Source organism: Argopecten irradians, chromosome 3 (assembly GCF_041381155.1).
Source record: "Argopecten irradians isolate NY chromosome 3, Ai_NY, whole genome shotgun sequence".
Lineage (NCBI taxonomy): Eukaryota > Metazoa > Mollusca > Bivalvia > Pectinida > Pectinidae > Argopecten > Argopecten irradians.
In genome coordinates, this window is record NC_091136.1 from 31,563,326 (window position 1) to 31,588,525 (window position 25,200).

Here is a 25,200-nt window from a genome sequence, read left to right on the forward strand (position 1 = left end):
ATTTTCTACCACAATAGTCAGTGTTATTCAACTCTCAGGGTATCAAATAAACGATGCAGCTGTTGATTAACAATTTGTTTATACCACACGTGGTATAAACTCTGTACGCATTCTGATTGGCTGACACGGTGAACTTTGACCGAACTACGTCTTTCTGAGTGTCGTGTCATCATTTGTCAACGTCATCAATAATCGAGTGACGTCATGCTATGCTGTGATCGCCGCTTGACGCGAAAACTGCTGTTGGATAGCGTACTTTTCCTCGTCGTATTTCTATTGGCTAAAAGCGGATATAATTGTGGTAGAAACAGGTCACACGACTCGTGGTTGTTGGATATGTAATTTATTCCACACTCGTAAGTTATTTTTTTCTCACTCGTGTGGAATAAATTACATATCCAACAGCCACTCGTTGTGTAACCTCTATATATTACATTACAACATGTTGATGAAAAAGGGCCTAGTAGTGCTAGCGGGAAAAAATAAACTCACGCTCTCATTATGCGCCATGTCATAAACGTACAGGTCACCTGAATATATTAATATACAGTAAGTGCAATTAAATACGTAAACTTACAGAGTTCTCCTTTCAGTTTATCGATGTCAGTTTGAAGGTCCTTAATGTTGGATCTCATGTCTTCATTTTGACTAACCAGGGAATCTCGTCCATCCTTTAGCGCTCTTCTCTCTCTCTGCAGTTCGGAAATATCCCGTACGTATCTGTCGTTCTTGTTTTCAATTCTTTCGATATGTGCCTTATTTTTCTCTTTAAAAATGTAATGGTAACATTTAATCATCAACACAGTCCTTAAAGTCAATAGTACATGTACTTGACCAGTGGTTGATTTGAAATCACGAAAACTCAATGAGAAAAGAATATGACTGACAAATCATTTATTTAGAAAATGAAATTAACTACATTACTCGAGTAGCACAAAGTACATTTAAAACAGCTGCTACATAAATGCTATGTACATAATATAAACTATATAAGCAGACCATATCTTACCGAGTTCTTCTATAAGATTGGCTGTTTCCTGTTGTAGGTTTTCCTGTAATGTCTTAATCTCCCGTCTCAGGTTCGATACATCCGTTACATGTTCCTTTCGAACTTGATCAATTTCGCTCTTTTTCTCATCTTTAATAAAAATCACAGTCTATATTTTACTGACAGTCATAATGTGCAATCAGTACTTGTCAATTAGTTTTAAAATGTATTCATTTTGACTGGTTAGATATTCGACGTCTTCAACATTCATATTCAATTACATCTATTAACATGATGATACTCTTCAATAAATTATTTTTTACGTGAAGATAAATTGACTAACTGAATTTGGTGTAAAATTTCTATTTGTAGAATACAAGTCATTTATTTTGATGGACAAGTTTTCTTCAGATGTACATAAAAGATGCGCCGGTTTGTGTGAAGAGCAAAAAAGGTGTTTTAGGAGAAAGTAAACACTTCATTATATGGCAATTATTTATATGGCCTGTGTATATTGTAAATCTAAACAGGTCCCTATACAAACTATATGGTGTCATGGGGATTGTCGCGAGGATAATATAGTTATGGTGTTCGACATTCAATGATTAACATCTATGAATCGAGATCATTAAAAGGTTGTTACAAATAATGTACAGTACACTGTGATGTAGATAAACACTGTTTTTCCACCAAGCATTAAACATTGACATAAAGCGGAAAATCGAAAAATAGAAACATCAATCTTGATTATACACGATCTACTTACCTACTTCTCCTTTCAGCCTATCGATGTCATTATGTAGACTCATCATATTGCTTTTCATCTCATCATTTTCGCTCACCACGGATGATTTTTCTTCTAGAATTGATCTTCTCTCTTCCTGCAGTTCGGAAATATTCCTTACGAAACTCTCGTTCTTCTTTTCAATTTGTTTAATATAAGCGTTCTTTTTTTCTGTTCAATGAAATCAGATGAAGAAACATTATTTCATTAGCATTATCATAATAAATGCATTTTAAAGCTGACAATGCAAATGAATGATCTATTCTGATAAAGGGGTTGGTCATAGCAAGATCTCGAGCAAACGAATGGCAACGTAATAACTGATGAGTTTCTCATTTACGTCATTAGATTTTTAATTATTCGAAATGCATGTTTTAACTGGCATTGTCAGCTTTAAGAGCAGTGGTAACAATGTTGAAAAATAAATATCTTTATAACACTTGATTATTTCCAACGTAGCTGAATAATGAACACACATATAAATCTCAATCGATTGTTACTATTACCGACTATGTTAAAGTAATTTTTCTTTCTTTCTTTTACAAAATCAAAGGGAAGGATACCGATATAAAACCTTCTGCTCTACTACATGTTTTCCTATGTCAATCTTATTCCATATTACATTTTAAAAATGAACGCTTCAACAGATTTCTATTAAAGTTATTCCATAATATATATTAGAAATATATCTTACCGAGTTCTTCTGTTATATTGTCCATCTCCTGCTGTAACTTCTCTTTTACTGATTTTATCTCCTCATTGGCTGTATCTAACTTCCCCTGTAATGTCTGTTTCTCAACCTTTAACTCCGATAGTTCTCCTGTTAAATTGTCTATCTCCCGCTGTAGCTTCCCTTTTACTGATTTCATCTCCTCATCGGCTATATCTAACTTCCTCTGTAATGCCTGTTTCCCCGTCTTTAACTCCGACAGTTCTCCTGTTAAATTGACCATCTCCTGCTGTAGCTTCTCTTTTACTGATTTCATCTCCTCATCGGCTGTATCTAACTTCCTCTGTAATGCCTGTTTCTCCGTCTTTAACTCCGATATATCTGTCACTTGTCTGTTTTCAGTTCGAAGTTCATCAATCTCTCTCTGTTTCTCGTCTTTAAAAAACAGAAAAAAAAATGTCAGATTATGATGTACTACATATCCCGTTTATATTTACAAATACATTGTTGTTTGGAAGGAGAGACAAAGACTGAAAAAACTGTACATAGCTGGATCACCGTAACAAAGCAAAAGGAACGCAATCAAAAATATACAAAAACCATGCAATCGACTTTTTATTTCCAATTTATTATTACTAATATTAGAAGTGATTTTCTTTCACCATCAGTTTTGGTTTAAGCTAGACAAATGCAAGAGATCACTTCATCTTTATATGAATCAAATGATACCACAAGAAATGAACATTATAGTGTGAAGCGTTCCCTCTTAAATTATACAATGGGTTAATTAGCTTACCGAGCTTGTTGTTGAAGTCTTGATGTAGTGATTCCTGAACTGTTTTAACAAGCTCATTTGTAAACATGACGGCATCCTGTAGCATCAGTTTCTCTTCCTGTAACTCCGATATCTCCCTGTTCATGTCCTCGTTTTCTTTTTGAGCCTTGCTAATGATGCTTTGCTTTTCCTCTTGGCGCAGTAAAATACAAACCATTAATTTTAAATACACTGTCAAGAAATGTATTACATGTCGCCAATACAAATCAATCTGGTTTTGAAAGAACTATTTTGTTCTATGACTAACATATCATCATGTTATTATATTGTATTTGAATGTTTATTACATTCATGATGCAGTTAATTATATTTTTCATGTGCAGTGTTTTCTCCTGCCACGACAAATATTTTAGAATGCATCAATCATGCAAATGTAAAATCTTGGCAGTTTTAACGGCCCCATCTCACCATTATAATTTGCATTCTTAAAACAATACATCAAACTTAATATCAAATTTATCATATATCAAACGTATTATCATGTCTGTCTAATATTCGAGAATGTTGTTTCTCAAATAAACCATAAAGATAGTCGAGACTTTAAACAACGTTTAATTTTACCTAAATTTAAAGTAATGTAACCTTTATGAAAGGTAATACTTTATGAAACGGATCGTTTCGCTGGTTTTGAACATTCATAACAATTTAATGGCGAATTTTTAGATATAAATTAAATACATTATTATAATGTATGCATTTTTGTATGGGGGAAGGGGCAAACTTTATCGATAACAAATTCAATGTGAAAGAACTGAGATGGCTAATGGCACTAGATAATTTTAGAAGCAGCTTCTTTATTACTGAAATATAGTGTTTCGAAAGTCACCTGAAGAAGAAAATGGCCATAATATTGATATATACTCGGTTGTCGATACTGTGATTAGGTTTGAGATGTCTTACCAAGTTCCTGTGTGGACCGATCTAACTTTTGTTGTAGCTCATGTATCTCATGATTGGTCAACTCTCCTTGATCTTGTGACTCTTTGAGCCCCAATCGCGCCTCAGTCCTGGACACTGTAAAAGATGGCGTATTCTACCATATCAATCCATCCATGATTTTGTTATAACGATGGGCTATTATCAAGGTGTAAATAAAACTAATTGTGAAGAAGATGAGGCTTTTATTTTACATTTTTATATTGTGTTGTACATTGATTGTTTCAATTCAAACTTGATGTCGCGTAAGAATAATGATCGTTATTGTAGATAACGACTCACCAACGTCCCATTCTCTTCCGTCCATATCATTTTTGATAAATTCTGTGAGTGATAAATCTCCCTCATTCTGTGCTGTATGTCTTTTTGTCGTTACTTTTGAAATGTCTCCGCCATGTCCACTGTTTTCATTTTTCACTTCAAAAGACATGATGCATCTATTTTGAAGACATACTATTTTTTATTTCATTGTAAAGCTCACAAATGTTCGTTTTTAGTTGTACATCGTTTCATGCTATTCCATTACATCGTGAAAAGTTATTATATACGTGCTGATACATCGTTTGTAACTATAGAAATGAATATTTACTTTAAGTATTGTATTAAACGATCATTAACCATCAAATGAGATCCCGATGAAATTCACTAGTATGAATTATTTAATCGATAAATAATTAGAAATTCCGAATAATACAAAAACTGACATTATATTAACAAGCATATATTAAGCAATATTATCGCACAACGGACATAAATGCCCCAAATGATTGGCTGAGAGCTGTCACATGATGACCCCCTATCACTTTATAGGGGATCAGTAAATTTTGTTATGGTGCATTATGGCGGCTGTCGCCCTAAGCCAGTTTGAAAGTTGATGACGCGGTGAAAGTTAAACGTTACAATTCAACCGTAGTCTAGACTGTGATTATAAAGAAATGGAGGGGTTCGTACCTACAGATCAATCTTCACTCTAGACTACAATCAATTTATCGGCATAAGTTATAAGTGATTATCTTAGCGAGAATGCAGAGATGATCAAGGAGATAGCAATTCAAATGTTGGGTGGATGATGTATGTGTATATATGGAAGGAAGATAAATAGAATAGTGCCCGTTAGGGCGCCATGAATATGATCTTTCTGACTGATGGGATTCATATCAACTGTATGTCCAATCTGGTAACAATTAAATACTTATATTTCCATTACAAAAGTTCAAATTCAAAACTATAAACGTATATCCTTTCCATTTTCCGCTTGCGTTCTGAACATAGTTCTGAACACAAAACGGTTTGAAACAAGCGAACAAATGAAAATTATGCTATGACATTTTTCAATATATGCTTTTTTGTCAACACGATGACACTATTGGATTTCAAAGATCGCACAACTTTGAAACCACTTTTTAAATATTTTACCATTATGTATAGGCGTGAGTATACATTGTATACCGTGTCAGTGACGTGGTTGAAACGTTATATATTCATACGCTTGACCAGATTGGAGTACATAGTCTCATATTACCCATATGGTTTAACATAGATCAAACGGGAAATTGAAAGTAGAAAGGAAAGACAATGTTATATCTAGAAAGTTTTTTGTGACCCTCGGGTAGAATATCCTTATTATAAACAATTGAAAGAGTCATAAATATGTGATATCAAGGACGTGGTCTCGCTTATAAATCCTTGGTGATATATCCATAATTCGATTTTTGAATGTGAATAATCATATGTTAGCTTTGCCGAGGTATTAATATATCGAATTGTACTTATACGGTACATCCACAGGCGTTTGGCTTTATAGACATTTTTCTCACTTTATAATATACTGGCACAGTATTATATATACACATATATATATATATATATAGAAAATGTCTTTAGAGCCAAACGCCTGTGGTACATACAAGCGATTTTGATTTTTAAAATTTTACATATAATATGAACCTGATGAAATTCAATGTCAATCAAAGGTTCAACAGAACAAGTTTAAAATGTGACTGACAAATCAAAAGGCGCCATTGATTTGCAATTGTAAGTGGACAGAATGTCGGTGATTAGGAGAAGGTTACCTATGACGGGGTCTGTGACCACATCAAAGAAATTTCCGGAATAGTGTAACAATCTCCCTCCGCGAAACTTCCTTCGAAACGAACCCTCTCTGTTTCCGCCGTGGTGCACTTCATTGTATACCGTTACAATATTTTGCCAATTGCGATAAACTAACTCAAATCCTGCATATATATATATATATATATAAAAAATGAAACACGTTGTTAGTTTAGCATTAGCGCTTTCATCATGTTCTTCAGATGCTTAACAACATAAAATGACGTCATGACAGTATAGTCATTGTGTATTGTGACGTCATATTAAGGGAGGTAATTATACATATAACAATTGATTTATACAATTACAACAAACGATTCAGTTTCGGTTTCAGAGTTCTAATAAATTGTTTTTCTTGTTCTTTTCTTTGGATGGTATTATTATTTAACATTTTATAGAACGGAAATATAGTAAACCTTTTCTTTCCGCAAATATTACTTAATATTATTTAATATTACCATTAGTAACCACACATAATCCACGGAATAAAAACATAACCGGAACAGTACGCCAACTAAACAATGTACTCCAAGCAGATATACATATGCAGAGAGTGCTGAAAAACACAACCTTCATCAATAGTAAACGCCAACCCAAAAATCTGAAGAGAGTACTATGTAAATCTAACTTCCAAACCGAAGAAAATTTCACCGTAAGAAAATGTATGGACCCACGATGTGGAACCTGCGACTACATTACAGAAGGTCAATCTTTCAAATTCCACTCCAGAACATTCTAAATCAATTGTTATATGTATAATTACCTCCCTTAATATGACGTCACAATACACAATGACTATACTGTCATGACGTCATTTTATGTTGTTAAGCATCTGAAGAACATGATGAAAGCGCTAATGCTAAACTAACAACGTGTTTCATTTTTTTTATTTTTCTATATGTTTACCGGACACTGAGAATTTAATGTTATTCAATATATATATATATATATATATAAATTCATTCCTATACAATATTGAAAGCGTTGCAAACTGAATGCACACATTATTATTTTATTTTCAACCGTAACTTAATATATTAGAGACTTACCTTTCCGTTTTAACTTATCATATGTGCTGTTCAGTTGTTTTATCTTTTTAAGATATTCTTCATTTTCTTTCTGAAGCTTCAAAATATCTCCGACTGCTTCGTCTGGAAATACAAATTGGTTTAGGAACTTTTTCAGTTTAAAGATTTATGAATATATGTAGTAAAAACCAAACAGGTTTTATTTCAGGTCGACGCGTGGTTAATATACGACATTATGCAACCGAAGACAAAAATTTACCTAGTCTTTCACTCCTGATATAAATTTCAAGAAAGCTCTCGACTCAGTTTGATGGAATTTCATTTCAAAAACTTTAAAATTCTTCAATTTTGAAATTTTAAAATTGATAAAACTTTTTCAAAATAATAATTAATCTACAGAAAACATAGAGGGTTATTTGTCGAACTACTTAAAAATTGATCGTGGATGCCGTCAAGGAGACCCATTTTCATCATATATTTTTATCCTATGTGCAGAGATTTTATCTATGATTCTAAGAAATGATAGTAATATAAAAGGAATTAATGTCCAGGATAAAGAGATACTGCTTTCTCAATTCGCCGATGATACATCTATTATATCAGATGGCACAAACAAATCGTTAGATGAAACTTTTAGAAATGTTACATACTTAACTAAAATTTCTGGCCTTAAAATGAACTTCTCAAAGACCCAGGTAGTAGTAGTATGGATTCGCAGCAAAAAAATACAGTGAAGATAGCTTATCCATTGAATTCAATTTAATATGGGGTTGCGCAAAATTTGCATTGTTAGGTATAGAGTACTATGTTGATCTTCACAGAATCATCAAACTGAACGTTGATAAAAACTTGCTAAACTTAAATCTCATATATATTGGAAAAAAAGAACACTTACATCTATTGGCAAAATTACTATAATCAAAACTTTGATAATTTTCCAGTTCAATCATTTGTTTCTTTCTCTTCCTAATCCTGAGGATACATACCTCAAAAAATAAATACTTTATTATTCAAATATCTATAGAATGAATACCAGACCAAATTAAAATTAATATAATTTTTAAAGAATAATTAGATGGAGAGCTCAAAATGATTCACCTAGAGTCTTACATAACAGCTTTGAAAACAACTTGGATAAGACGAATATACACCAAACTAGGAAACTGGAGTTCCGTATTGGAAAATTATTTTGACAAACATATTATTCCAAATACTGGAATAGAGAAATTGAAAGAATTATAACAAAATTGAACAAATGGTTTTTTGAGTGATGTCTTAGAATCCTGGTGTAAAACAATAATCTCGAGTAATATTTATATCACAAACATCTCTGAAAATCCATTATGACGTAACATTAATATAAAGATTAACAGGAAAGATATCGTCTACAAAAATGGTATTAAAAGGGTGTACAATATATTTATAATATTATGAAAACAGACAAGTCCTTATAAAGTTTGATGGAATTTAGAGAAAATTATGGTATTCGAACAATTTTTTTTAAATTACCAGGGATTGAAAAACAGCTCATGAATTTATCCAAAAAAATAAACAAGCTTTTGATGTTGAAAAAACTATCTTTTTACCAAACATGCCCAGCCGATCCTGAAAAAATAAAGATGGTAAAGACATTAATAAAATATAAATGAGGAATACTCAAAAACCCACTGCGCAAAGAAAATGGAAATCATCTTTCAACTTTGATGAAGAATCTTGGAAAAAAATAAACATCTCTCCTTTTAATTCTACTTCTAATTCCAATCTCCAATGGCTTCCATATATAATTTATCATAGAATCCTTACAACAAACTCCTTTCCTTTCTTGTTTAAATTGGTAAATCAAACATATGTTATGGGATTGTGAAAAAGTCTCTAACTTAATTGAAAACTTGAGAATTGATATCATAACAAAGAATCTCGACTTTAGATTAAAGCAGAGTTCATTATTGGTAACTAATAAATGGTCACAAAAAGTTCCAAATACACAATGTAATGTTATTGACAATAAAACACTAAATATATAAAAGCAAATGTTTGAAAATTGACCTTAACCTCACCAGTTTAAAAACCCATATCAAATTAAGTTAACAGCGCTAAAAAGTCTTATTTCGACCATTTACAACAAATATGAATTTCAGATAACTACTCAAATAAACGAATGGTTACAGTTATGAAAAATATAAATTAAAATAAAACATTTATTTCTATATAGCTAACTGACATTACTGGCCAACATTGTCTCTTGTTGCTTATGTCCTAATTGTTTTATTGTGTGTGTTATTATTATTATTATTATTATTTATGTATTTATTTATTTATTTTGTTCTCCATTGTGTGTATTGATTGCCATTTTTATAAAATCTCACATTTATACCTACTACTACACATAGACTATATGCATTTAGTACATCACATGATAATTACTAGGAATGCGATTGGATAACAGCCATGGTCTATTTTGCGACAGTTCCCTGTCCTTCTTGACTACGGGAGACTATACCTGACTACGGGAACTATACCAAAGTATAGTCCCCCGGGAATGAACACGCGACCAAATATATGACGTCATAATGAATGTCATGTGACGTACTAAATATATTATGGCCCTTTCCCTCGGGAACAGTTCTCCTATAGTGTTGTCTGGCGAGGTATAGTCCCCTCGTCTTCGACTCGGGGACTATACCTCGCCAGACAACATTATAGGAGAACAGTTCCCTCTGGAAAGGGCCATAATAGAATAGTATATAACAAATTCTTAACCACATTAATTGACTCACCTTATAGTGTTTTTTCCATCATGATTTTCTTATATTCATGCCTCATCAAATTGCCTCTTTATAAGAGTTTATAGAGTAATAATAATCAATTTTTCAGATTAGAATTACATAATTTCACATCTTTTGTAATTGTCTTTTTGTCTTATTGTGTGTTGCTTTTGTATGTCATGTACTATATTTTGAAAAATGAATAAAAAGAAAATGAATTAAAAAAATAAGTTTAAAGAACGATAACGTTATTCCCGATATATTATTACAATATTATGAGTTAATAAGCTCATTATTTTGGTAAAATTTCGTAAAGGTTCACTTATGAAAACAAAACTTTTTACTTAATTGTTTAACAAGAAATAAATAAACATCAATGACTTACCAAGCTCATCTGTTAAGATATCAATGTTGTCTTGATGGTCTGTATCGCTTGATGAATCTGTGGTGGTGGTAGATTTTAGCTTTGGTTTGTGTTCTATCAATCTCAGTTTCTGGTCCTTTTTCTTCATTCTATATTTTAATGTTTCTATTTGATGTTTGTAATTATCAATATCATCAGGATTTGTTAGGGGATGAGATACCACTTCATTTTGTTTCACAGTTTCTTCACAATTTAATTGATTTCTTGACAAGTAAAGTACATTTTGTCTACAATGTAGACACATTTTAGACCAAATGTTGTTTTTGATGGTATTTAGCTCTGCCTCGACCTTTATTTTACGCACTTTTGTAAGACTTCCCCGGAGTAGCCGTGAATATTCTGTAATTTCTTCTTCTACGGCCTAAAATGGATAAAAAATATGATTTAGGTATATAATTCAACGTCAACAACAATTGACAAATAATCTTGTTTTCACTTACAAATTAGTTCATTAAAATTGCAGTATTATCTAAAATTAACTTAACACAATTCATTTATTCTATTTTAAAATCCATTGCTGTTCTCAAAATTATTTGTATTACAAAACGCAAAATCAGGTAAACGTTGAACAACCCACTTTTGTCTTGTCAACGCTTGATATACATTGTGTTTCATAAATCTGGATAACAGCACTGTTTACTAGAATATCTAATAAATTATATAACCATGAACTCACTCTTATATAATTGGTACTGTCTTCTTGTGTAATTTGTGAAGCCATTGTTACGAATTCTACATCTCACAGACGTCAGTATAGCTGTAAATCATATACAAATAAATATGATAAGAACCATTTTATTCCAATGTTGCTCGAAATAGGAATTAAAAAGGAATAGCAAATATCTTCATAAGCGTTTTAACTTGATAACATAAATCAAAGTCTTAAGTTTGTGGTAGAATGCTTCAAAATATTGTCCTCTATACGTCGTAGCGTCGTTTAGATATATGAAAAATGTCTTTCAAAGGAAAAATGTCCCAACGGTAGTAATCAGTGTTGTCCAACTAGTAATATGATTTAGGTGATTACTAACCTCCTCCAGTTATACACACTCTGGTAAATTTTACTACCTATACTAACTGTTTCTTATTCTCAAATTCGTATGCGTAGAGTACAATCGAATCTATGAATGGGAGAAATCTAGTTTCGGTTTATCAATCGTACACGTGTACCTCTGTGTAATTTCTCGTTGGTTGTGTTATCAAAAATCTAATAGTACCTATACATAACATGTATATTAAAAGCGTTACTTTGAAATCATAAACGACATACTTGTGAAATATGCATATTAATTATAGACTTGTAATCCAATGTTTCGAAAAGAACAATATATATAAAAATATATAAATATTTACAGTTTGCACTGACATAGACTCAATAACCATGCTTTCTAGTATTATACATGTAATTATCAGTGTATAATGATAGTACAACACGTGCGGTGATTCTATTGTTACGAAAATAGTCGCTGGCGTTGCAACGTGGGGTCATGACCCCACTTTTGGTGGGAACATATGAATGACTCGATTCCAATTAGCTGTTCAATCGAATTCGTTGACGATGACGGGAGAGAAAAATATGTTTATTTTAATAAAAAAAAATATGCAACTGTTGCGAGAATGAATAATATTCATTTACCTGTAGATATAAGGAATAGATTAATATTTTGTTGAGGTTATAAGGGTATAATGATAATGGAGCCCGTGTAAATTTTATGTAACCCGGCTTCCCCAGGCTAGGGTTACATAATTTACACGTGCTCCATTATCATTATACCCTCTTAACCTCAACAAAATATTAATCTATTCCTTAAATAAATTTAGTTTGTTCTTGAGATGGAATGAAATATGAAAGAACAAATATCAAAACAAATCTGCGTTCCCTAGCGCTTTCGAAGCTACAGCTGCTCTTCAGGGGATGTTTAAAGCCATACTGTGCATAAAGCTCTATGAATGGGGGAGTACATTTACTTTCGGTTTATCAATTGTATACGTGTAACTTTCGTTTCTGTTCAATAACCAATTGTTCGTTGGTTGAGTTTTCAAAAAGGTAATAGTAATGGCTGAACAATTAAACTGCATATCAAAAGCGCTGTTTGAAACCATAACGAGACACTTGTAAAATGCACATATAATTACACTATAGACATGTAACCCAAAGTTTGTTCGTACTGCCATGTTGACAACTTCTATATGAACAGCTAATGGCATGTAACATTGAAACATTATCCGAATACTATCTCGAAATATATGTTTTCGAAAAGAAAAAAACATAATTATATATATAATGTATATAATAATGCCATACTGTGTTACAAAAGCCGAACGAGCAATGTGGAAACACCCAATATTTTCTCACCACATAATTTAGAGCACCAAGACACATGGTATGATTAAAGTAATCACGTCTAGTTTTGTATTGTTAATCATCATTTTCACTACTAGAATATAGAACACATACCTGTTCACTCGAAATAAGGCCTCTCCTGAATGCAAAGTGCACTTATCTAAAATACTACTTTCGTTTCCAGTTATGATAAACATCTGCTTGACCTTACGTCTTACTTGGCGCTATATATAGACCGGGAATTCCCCTATATGTTATTTCTATTTTCGTTTTAGCAACATGGAACTATATATGACAATCATTTGAAATTATTGAAACTGTAATTGGATAAAAAATATGCCGATTGATTCTTTTTGACGTCTTATATTCACTCTCGTCTTTCCCAGTGTCACATGAATTGGGTTGTTTTCATTTTGTTCATAATACCAGCATTATGATAGCATGATGTTAAGACTCCATTACAATCTGTTAAATACCACTTCTGACCCACTTCACCTATCTAGCAGACTGTCAAGCAATGTACATACTCCTAACTGCCAAATTCAATTAATTGTAGGGACTATAAGAAGATCGTATATCATCCTGGATGATGGAACTATTAACCAGCCAGCCGATATCATCTCCCGGACAATCTAGGTATCTTTAAATAGAATAACCTTCGACTATGTGTTTTATAATACTTATATATCGTAATCAATATGGTTATCGTAGATGTTTTAAAATTTGAATAATATATATATTATGTATGAACAATTTAAGCTCTTGGGAGCCATTGAGTGTGAGGAAACCGGAGGCTCGGAGAAAATTAAAATAATGGGGCATCCACTGGTGTGAATATCTTAGTTTTAATTCCAAGTATCGAAACCTTAGAGACAATAGTGTCTTGTTTTTAGACCAATATAAAACAAACCCCGTAGAATACTATTGTATAATTTCAATACTCATTCATAACGTCTGTTTTAATGCATTTTTTTCAATTAATAGGTGCATAAGAAATAAATAGAAATTTAATCAATATCTAGAAAAATTACATATGTGCATAGCATAGATACGCACAGGTCCTCGTAGCATTGTGACACCTTTCCAAACAGACGCATATACATATATGTTTATTTTGTGTGAAGGTGTAGAATCTACTTGTTTAATGTGTTTACTTGTATACGTATACTTTTGCTATATATGTATAAACTTACATATCAACTCGTTATTTCGAGTTAATTATCTCGTTATTCCAAACGTATTATATTTCTACGTGATACTCGGCTTTCGTAGATATTTTTCAGTTGTCATATATAATAATGATTACACGAAAAGTATCACATTATATCTTATGTCAAAACACGCAACATCCTTCTCTATTAATAATGGATCACTATTTCACTCTCTGATTATTAAATATCGCATTATATAACTGTTATGTTAATAACATAGTTTAACATAAATATTTATTAAGAAATTATATATTTCGATTTCCTGCTTGTAATTTGTTGAATTGAATTGTATTTATTTGTTAAATATCTGTCTATGTTTCACAATGTTCCATGCAGTTTACTATGTTGCTCTCTACCTTTTACTGAATATTAGTTTACCCGGACCTGCAGGCAAACTAATGCACAGTAAAATGTATACGAATCTACAGTCAGATCAAGTACTTGAACAATACTGTAAATAAAGCACTGGTGACAACAAATGTTGTCATCATAGCCATGTTTAATGTCAAATAACTTTACACGATCAATATTTAAGGAAAAATATTTTTATTTTGCAAAACAGGTAACATACAAAATAACAGTAGCAGTAAATAAGCTGTAAACTTGCTGAATTATTTACTAATAGAAATAATGGATTTTTTTCTGTTATCTACATCAGGAAAATAATTTTGGTAGATATACATTTCAAGTATATATCTTAAAATTCAAATAGTGTTACTTCAGTCAAGGTCATTTAAGTTTTCATTCAACTTCTGCGTGAAAGAAACATGAGCCGTCTTCCTTACCAGGAAACTGCTATCGTAAGATTAAATAACTTTTGGGTTATATTTTTAAATTGTAAAATGTATTTCAATTTTACATTATAACGTTTGGTATCTCATTTGGAAAACTCGAATGATGAATAAGTTGAGGCATTCCCGATAATATCTCACATATTACCTTTGTACCTAGTTCGATATCCACAGCGTTTTCCCGCCCTGCGCGTATTTAATAAATCATAACCCTGGCCAAACTTGAGAGTCAGTAATACCACTATTCAATGGATGATAATTCACTGCATTTACCTCTTTTACACTACATTTATTCATATACGTATTTCAAAAACGAATTGTAAAAATGAAATGATTACATATATTTAACATGCCCCATCCTATCCATGCACTATTTTGGCATCATCATATCATACAACTGATGTGAACAGCTGTGTATCTAGCTGAAAACGTCATATATCTTCTCATCGGAAACGTCACACAAATTACCACCATACTTATTTTTATCATCTATGAATGTGAAAAGCATTCGAGTCGACGAGATGAAGTTTAACAGATGAGCGACGTCCAATACGGCTGAAACACGGCACCTTCCATGACAAAACAATATTCAATATTGAAAAAAAAATGGATTCCTAAATCTCTCAGGCAACATCAAACTGAAGGGCAATGATGAAATCTTTTCATGACTTTATATTTTAAACTGGTATAATAACTATATCTTCCATGTCGTGAATAGAGTCGTGAATACTTGGAACAGTCTCCCATCAAATGTTGTTCAGTCTAGGACAGTTAAGCAATTTGAATATGAACTCGATTCACATTGGAAAAATCAGCCACTAAAGTATTTATACACTGAAAAAATAAATCCGTGAATTTCTAAGAGCTGACTATTATAGGATTATAAAAAATCCTGTACATGTTAACATGTATGTTGTCAGAATAAATCTATGTATCTATGTATCTATGTATGTCTTAAACATTAGAGATAACCTTTTACTCCTTTCAAAGCACCGATATTGTATATAAAGGCAGATATATGAAATCATTTCCATGCTTCATGTTTTAAACTGGTATACTGTAATTACTAAATCCTCCATGTGTTAAACATTAGAGATAGTCTTTTACTCCTTTCAAAGCACAGATATAGTATAGTACATAGTATAAGACATATGACGTAAATATTATACAATTCACCCTCTCGCCAGTATCTATAAGTAAAATATTACAAAAAAAAAAAAACATTTGTATGATTACAACAATAGCTATAAATAACGACTTAACCATTACAAGTATTGCACCAAAGTATGTAAAGGGGTTTGATTTAATAAAATATTAATAATTTGTGTAAATTATCAAAGATATGAATACTTCAAGAGAATGTTCGTCGTCGGATAAGTTTTGTTTTAAATCGAGAACAAAAAAGATGTTCTCTTATAGAAAAAAAATACCTCAATGAATACCTGTGTATCACAAAAGACATTTTACTTGAGACACTTTTTCAAATTGCTTTGAAATAATGAAATTCTTAAATTTGGAAGCCGATACCTTTAAAGCCGCATAATCCGTATCTTTCAGGGTCCGTAAATCAGCAAAAGAAAATTAGTGTACATATATTATAACAAGTTATCAACTTTCCCCTAATTACACACCAAAAAAGTCCCGAGTTCAAAAGAAATTAAAGATTAAAAGTTCGATATTCAGAGTGTTTGAATATGCATACCGCGCCATTTTCAATGCTTAGACGATCACGTGACTTTCCAGACCAAACGAAATGGCGTGCCCAGTCAAAAGTGTGTCGTTCATGTTAGCAGGAACTTCTACGGAAGAACTTGTTACATACATTGTATCATGAACATGTGAATGTTTTGTTATGTGATGAAGTTAAAGAGTCCCCCAGAACAATATATATACATTATCGTCGTGTACACATACTTCCATTCGGTCATTTTGAGTGTTTACAATACGGCGATCGGTTGACTATGCTTTGCCTAATTTCCGGGGGCCACCGGAGTGATTTTTGTTGGAACGGTATTTAACTTCGTATAAAATACGTGTTGCAATACAATACATCGTACTAGACTAGATAATAAATTGTACAAAAATATACCAGATATATATCGTAACAATCGTTATCAAAATAATATGGCCCATTTTCTGATGATATTCAACAAACAAACTTTGAAGTGATATCGACGTTATTGATGATACAAGCCTGAATAACAGTTGTTATTAATATAAATTGACTGCTACATTATACTGTAACTGCATTAGAATTGAAGGCACATATGTTGAGTAAGTATATTTGAATTTCTCTATACGGTAACGTAGAAAATATATTATCAGGTTGTAATTTTAGTGCAAAAATCATAAGAATGAAACGCACTGTTATATATATCCTTTCATACATATAGCATGGTACGAAATATAAATATAGGTAATTGAAAGATTCTGTTATTCTGAATTAGTTTACAGATAAATTCTATTGATTTAGAACATTATTTGACCAATATACAATGTACATATATCTGTTGTGGTTACAATCTATTTCACCCCTACACGTGGATGTACAATGCATAGTGTTACTGCACATTCAAATTGCTAAAATGGTGTTAACATGTATATGTTTTGTCTTAACTGGTAAGATTTACAAGTACTGTGTACATGGACCATGTATATATTTGTGGTATTCAAATTTGCAGTTGATCAATCCCTCAGTTCAAGGTTTACAAGCATGTACCACAATTATCTGTCTCTTCATTATTTACTATAGAATTGCAGAAATTGATTCCCAGAGGATTTATAATGTACAAGAAAAACATATGATATTACATTATTTAAATTGTGAAGAAAAGGATCAACGACATCATTGATAATCTTTCAACTAATATCAAACCTTGTATGTAATTATAGATGAAAACCCAGCACAAGCAGCTCAAGCACCAACAACTGACCTCTCTAACATTGGTGAATGGGTAAAAACATGGGACATCAGATTTAACCCTAACAATACCAAATCAGAACTATTTTCCAGAAAACATAACAAAAACAGCCCCCAATAAACTTCCAAAACAATCAAATCACTGACACATCAGAACACAAACACCTAGGGCTTACACTTAAGGACGATGCATCATGGAAAGAACACATCCTTAACATATATGGAAAGCATACAGTAGATTAAACATTCTTCGTAACATTAAAAATAAAGTAAATCGTCAGTCATTAATTAAAATTTACACAGCATTTATAAGGCAAATCTTAGAATATGAAGATATTATATGGGAAAATTGCACTCAACAATCAAAAGAAATTTTAGAATCTGTCCAATTACAAGCAGCCAGAATTATTACAGGACTTAGGTCTGGAACATCTCACAATAAACTTTATACAGAACTTGGATGGGAAACACTATCAGTAAGAAGACACAAACACAAACTAACAATGATGTACAAAATAACCTATCACCACAATACGTACAAGATGTCCTAAATCCTTTCATTAACAACCAGAACAATAATGGCTATGCTCTCAGACAAACAAGAATATTTAATCCACCTATATGCAGAACTAATAATTATTTTGATAGTTTCATCCCACTAATGTGTCACACTTCTGATAACAATCTCTTTAACTCTCCTTCTCTTTCAGCCTTTAAACACTAACTTAATAAAGATGTTCCAGTTGTAATTGAATCAACCCAAATTTTTAAAACAGAAAGTGATAGAAGAGCTAATATTATTCTTTTTCAACTTAGAAATTTGTGTAGTAATCTTAATTCCCACCTATATATTGACCATTTATCTGATGATACGATACATCTTGTGATTGTTCTTTTGAAAATGAAACTATATACCACTACTTTCTCGAATGCCCTTTATATGATCAACATAGACTTTCCCTGTTCACCTCCATTAGTAATTATGCAAATCATAACCATATTGATACCAATATTCTTCTTCAAGGCTACCCTGACTGTGACAAAACTATAAACAGACAATTACTTCATGATGTTCACCTATATATTGGTAAATCAAGACGTTTTAATCTCTATATGATTTAAATTAGCCATGACAAGCTTTTGAAATAATATTTTGAAATTTTTTTTTTTTTTAAATTTGATTTTTTTTTTCAAAAATTATGCAATGTTCACTATATAGCATTTGAATAATATTGTATATATTCTACTGTAATTATCCTCTGACAAAGATATATATTTGGAGTATTTTGTTGAGCATGGTTGTTTTGATACTGTTACTTTGTTTTGTTCTATATACAGCATATACATATTTTCTATTAAAGTATGTATACTTGTACGTTTTCAATTATTTTCAAGAAAGTTAACAGTATTGAGAGCAATGACAAGTGTATATATATACACATGGACTGTTGGTCATTGTATATAACATGTTCTTGTAATAAAATAATAGCTGTATTTATATTATGTGTGATGTGTGAATGGAGTATGCAAAAGAGTTATCTCCCTTTAATTGTTATAAAATTTTCATTTCAAAACTTTTAAATATAATAGCCAACATTGGAGAGAATTTATATAGGCTTTGCCTGTTATTTAATCCATTTGACTTGAAACATCTTTGTCAATAAAATTTGTTGAAATGAAAAAGAAAAGGATACCATAAAAAGACATGTGATTTGCAACCGAAGCTCAGAGTAACCAGAGTTTCCTCCAACTCTAACACCACATAATAGACATTATATCATATATCACTTCACTTAGTCTAGCAATAGAGTCATTGGAACCAGAATAATCTTGTTATCAAGATGGAAACTGGAATGGTGATTTTTTTTTAAATTTTAAACATTTTGATTTTAAACATTTTAAGAGATTCTGTACCTGGACTTTATATATATATGAATGGATATGGATATATGGATCAAATTCAAAAAAAATCTGCGATAGCTGAATAAGGTTATTCATGCTGTATGTTTTTCTGTCTCTTGTTAATATGCCCAAGTCTATTGAAATGAGAGTAATGTAAAATTTTCAAATCTGACATGAATATTTCATCTTCTTTTCAGGACACAAGTCACAACACACATGTGCATGTACATAGACACCACAGGCCTTTGGCTCTATAAATATACGGAGACCTCATATGTGTGAAACACATTATTGCCGTAAAATAGAGGTGTATAAGGCCTGTGGTAGACGACATGTATATATATATATATATATGCAATGTGTCAAGAGAACATACAAATGTACATGCATATGTTTGTAGATACAGCAGTGTATCTATGAAATGGACAAGACATGATTACGGTGCAGTGTGTCTAAAAACCAAGGACGTATATGGAACTTATAAATCCTAGTACAATTGTATATATCACAAATGTACATGTTTGTACATTTGTATACATGTATATGGGGATTTAGTGGATGGGGGCTCCTGTTCTATAAATAAGCAGCCCCTTTCCTTAGCTACATGTATAAAGCTATAGAGACAGAGCATTATTCACATGCATACTAAATCTGACCCTATGAAACATTGAAATGTGTACGTATATGCTTTATTTTCCTGTTTTAGTAAAGGTACGGGAAAAACATATAATTTGTTTCCATATGCATGCAAGTCCCTAACTGTTACAAGCTGTTGATTTGTCAACAATTATTCTGTTGATGGTATTGATACTTTTGTGTCTAAGTACAAGAAAAAGGTGACACTAGGTAAATTGATAAATTAGTTGCCTTGGTAACTAACAAATTACTGCGGTGTATACATATGAAGAGTACTGCATTGCAATTTTGATTATATCCTTATGTAAACCTATTCATCTGGACATCTTGATTTGGAAACACATACACTATCGGCTTACTACATATACTATGACGGAATAGGGAAGAATTGATATTGAACATTATACATGTACGTTGAATATTATTGCCATTCAAAACCCCATCTAAAATAATAAGACCCGTGAATAATATAAAATATTTATAGTTGTTAACAGTTAATGAGTCAAACAAAACGTTGTACAACATAGTATAAGATATCTTTCCATATTGCATTCGACTGGAGACCCATATCAATGTTTCTTTAAGCAGAAAAAATGCATTTTTGTGTAGGCTCGCTTTCAGTTGCCGTGGTAACATTTTAGTGCCAAACATAAATAATTTGTCATCAATTTTACCATGTTCTCTTCAAAAATCGATATGCAAGTTGAAAGGTAACCACAATTATAAGGGCACAGTGGGAAGCACTTCTAAGGTAACACGTACATGAAAATATAAGAAAAAACACAATCTTCAAAATCCAATCCTGCACACTAACAGCTTCAGTTTGCGGCCGCCATTTTTTATACCTATAGGGAGGGGAATCATGGGTAATCACCATGGATATGATGCTTTGAAGTAAGCTAATCATATAATCGAGTGGTTCAAACGCTCTTATGATCCGACAAACATAATCTTCATCAGGCAGAAGCTCAGTGCTATTGCTCTTTATTTGTAAGCGTTGAAGTGATTTAGACCACCTTCCAATATAATCATTCGACCAAAAACGGAATATCTGTTACGGAAATAAAATGTCTTCCTTCTCTAATGGTAGTTTCCTTCTCAAATAGGGGTTTGGGGACAAGGATAGAGTGTGAATATTTGAATAAAAATAAAAAGAAAATTCGGCTCCGTTATTTCAATAAATTGTACATTTTTAACATTGCATAATTAATGATTACTGAAACATCTGGCTGCGCCCTTTGAGGCCTTGCCTTCAGTCATATTAATATAAAACATTTTTGCTACAGCTAAGGCAGGACAGATACAGCGCTAAATCAAAACATTCTTAAAAATCATTGGTTTTAGATATTTCTTGGTAACCATGGTAACAACCAGAACTAAATTGAAAATGTGACATCTAATGGGAATTTCATCTCTTATTCAATGATATACTCAATTTGTTAAATGAGCATTTAAATTACTTTCATCGGCTTAAGAGCTTTAAATGTAAGAAATTTAACATTTTTATGAAAGTCCCTAATTCCGGTTGCTATGGTAACGACATTAACGCAAAAAACATTTTTCATACAAAATCTGAAAAGAGTGTGATCTGAAGTTTCTAAATATAGATGGGTTGTTACCAAATATGTTGATGCAAAAGGGCGAAAAATCACTTTGAAAAATAAATTGGATTTCCTTGAGTTCCACAAAAAAATTCTTGGGAGTTAATGTTGGTCCATACTTTTGAAAACCGCGCCAATCCATATGGCACTATACCGGAAGCTGCTGCGATATTCCACTTGGATATTTTTCCAATAAGTGAAAATTGTCTACATATAATATTCAATGTTTAAAATCATAAAATAAATCAAATAAAAGAAATGAAATGAAAATTAGATGATATCTCTGAGGTTTTTGCGGTCCCTGTCGTAAATGGAAATGGATTTCCAAACACCGGAAGTAACGTTTTGTCGCAATAAATGATAAGAGAGGACCCGTCCGGACCGAAATGCCGGAATTCTATAAAAATCGCATACGGATTTTCTTAAAACACAAAATTTAGAGAAAATCATAAAAAACAAACAGACATAAACCAGATATAATATCACAAAAACATATGAACTGATGTTGAATGTTTTTTGAGGCATGATTTTCAAAAAATATTCAAATATGACCCATCTAAGCACTTGATAAAAAGGGGGTAGGGCTGCGACTAACAAACTTCAAGCTTACAAAATTGTAAAAATTTGATCGAGGACCCCATGTTTTTATACGATATTTGAAAAATATATTACCTTGGGCATATCATATAAAAATATTGTGAAATTGACATGGGTTTTCATTTCCTTTTTGGCCTATTCATTGATTTTTAAGGGGCGAAAATATGGCAAAACATGATAATTACGTAAAGAAACGGTCCCGGGAAAAAACGAAAATTAGTTAGCATTTGTAAAAATACAAGAGTTTTGTTTATTGTTCTATCTTTAGAAATATAGGACATAAAAATCAACAGGATCGAGACTACATTCACCCTAATATTACAGAAAACATAATTTTAAGAATTTTTCTATTTTTGGCCAGCAAATTTGCACGGATGGCATATTTTAAGCTTATTTTAAAAATGCAAGAAAATAGGACCTGTTAGAACAAAAATACATGGGTTTCCCCAAAAGTATGGAGCTACCTTAAGGGGTTAAACAAGTCAAGCTTTATTCTTTATACATCAGCTTGATAAATCATATTGATAAACATTATGTACTGTGATCATTGATAATTGGAAACAATGTTAAAAATATCTCTATAAGGAGGAGCTGGATTGGTAAGTAGGTCACCTTTATTTACAATCTAATTTCTGGGACACTTGGCATTGTCAACACAAACTCATAGTTTGTTTAGGATAGCCTGTATCCTGTTGATAGCACTTTCGTTGAGGTCACACTCGTACAGACCCTTGTCACTACTGAACGCCATGTCAATGATCCCACTGGGCTGAAGCTCACTGGACACTCGGTCACGTGTGGGGGTCAATTGGGCAAGGTTTTCCTTTGTAGTGTTGCTGATTACAAGTACATACACGTCTCTCCGATCTGAAAAATATGTTTCGTTTTTTTATCATTCGTATTGTTAGTAATCGAACACCGCCGACTAGGTGAAAGCCGAAAGCGAGTGGCTTAACCACTAGATACGCCACCCCATTACTGTAACAGAAAATGATATTTCAGTCACTGCATTCTGTCGTTTCTTTCAATATTTTCTTTTGTGTATTTTTTTTTCTAAATATTTTGAAAGTAACATGAATTTAGAAATAAGTTTTGAATCCAGTCAAATACATTAGGCACTCAAAGTCGAAATGTATTACATGTAAATTGATATGGCACTGTACATGGTACCAATATGGTTGTTTAATTGAATATGAGTTCACTGAGATAGCATCAAACCAGATATTAAATTCATATAAATCTGTCTTTTTGTGGAAAACGTATGACTCTACGGCATTATTTTTTTATTTATAGTTCACTGAAAATCATTTATGTCATCGATCAATGATTTAACTCATATTTTCGTTTCGGTATGAGATCCCTATATATTAAAATATTTCTTATACATCCAGTGGTTTGTTCTTAGGTATTTACATATAACATTAAACAATAAATGATGTCTATATAACCTTTTGTTCCTAGTAGAACAGCATCCTGAATGTGTTTGGCAATTTGGTTTGGTTGGTTCATACACATCACGAACAAAACGCCAGGCAATACACTTGCTGTAGTCTCGCCATGAACAACTGAAAAGTCGACATATCTGGAGTCGAATCGCCCATCTAGCCTTCTCGTTAAATCCTTAGTAAAGATATCCGCCATTGTTTTTCCCAAACCACTACTGCGTAACATTCTCATTACTATGTAAACAAAATAAACAAATCAAAAGTAAATGTTCTGCATGTAAAGCATTAATATAAAGAACATACAAAATAAAGTCATATTTTATCGTCTAGAACGGATTAATGTCAGTTAATGTCATCATAATTTACAATGATGTAACCATTTCATAGACGTATTGTTTGGTTATAATACCAATAAATTACAGGCGCTAAATGGTGGTAGACGTTTGGGTCTGTTTATTGCCCATGCCTTCTCATTTAATCCAACAAGGAGAGAATTGACGTAATGAAGTATTTAAGATATTGATGACTGTTGCTTTTAGACCATATTAATATAGACTAAAGATAGACGTTTTGATTACACATATGTATTTACAATTGAAATAGCGGCAAAGTGGTTACAAAAGACCCTTTCTTCAAATCAAAATAATTTATTTGCTTTCTTTTCATACCAAATATGGTTTTCTGATTGGCGAATTTTGTTTCTTATAACAATGAAGAAGAATCGAGAATGGCGTGAAAATCCAATGTCATCATGACGCCACAATATGTTAACGTGGAATATTAAAACGTATTTTATTTTTATCAAATGGTCTACGAAAAAAGTTATAACGAGCATTTTCTTTTTAATTTTATCAGGTTATAAAAAATTCGCTCCGCGGATCTAAACAGTTTGCAAACAAAATTTTGTCATACCCCGATGAACTTTGAAAAGGGTGTAACACCAATACTTAATAAAAATACTCAAATTTTCATTTTAAAGATACCAAAAGCTTAACATCATTATATGCAAAATGAATCATAGGCATAGCATGTAATAAAATAATGTTATGAATTAAACTTACAAACATACATAACACGATTTCATCATCTTTTTATGTATATATAGATATTCATTTGTTCGAGATTGACACTGAATAATTTTACTAAACACAAAAAGTTATGAAATCACAATTCTCCTATATATCCCGTAGGCGTAGTGATATTTAGACGTGTTT

General features: G+C 31.9%; 1 protein-coding gene across 3 annotated transcripts; it reads right to left on the bottom strand.

Moving 5' to 3' along the window:
* Positions 1 to 519: 519 nt before the first annotated feature.
* Positions 520 to 24,250, bottom strand: LOC138318200 (putative leucine-rich repeat-containing protein DDB_G0290503). 3 transcript variants are annotated; one of them, XM_069260385.1, is made up of 12 exons: positions 23,990 to 24,250; positions 23,271 to 23,408; positions 11,216 to 11,296; positions 10,501 to 10,900; positions 7,372 to 7,473; positions 4,496 to 4,630; positions 4,178 to 4,291; positions 3,239 to 3,409; positions 2,467 to 2,877; positions 1,755 to 1,943; positions 1,010 to 1,138; positions 520 to 766 (listed from the first exon to the last, which is right to left on the bottom strand). In XM_069260385.1, the coding sequence occupies exons 3-12, from the start codon at positions 11,258 to 11,260 to the stop codon at positions 540 to 542; spliced, it is 1,923 nt and encodes a 640-aa protein (XP_069116486.1). In that variant the 5' UTR covers positions 11,261 to 11,296; positions 23,271 to 23,408; positions 23,990 to 24,250; the 3' UTR covers positions 520 to 539. The 3 variants fall into 3 exon arrangements, with proteins under 3 accessions (XP_069116486.1, XP_069116485.1, XP_069116481.1); XM_069260384.1 differs by having other exon boundaries at positions 23,154 to 23,408; XM_069260380.1 differs by lacking the exons at positions 23,271 to 23,408; positions 23,990 to 24,250 and adding an exon at positions 12,998 to 13,489.
* Between the last annotated feature and the right edge of the window lie 950 nt (positions 24,251 to 25,200).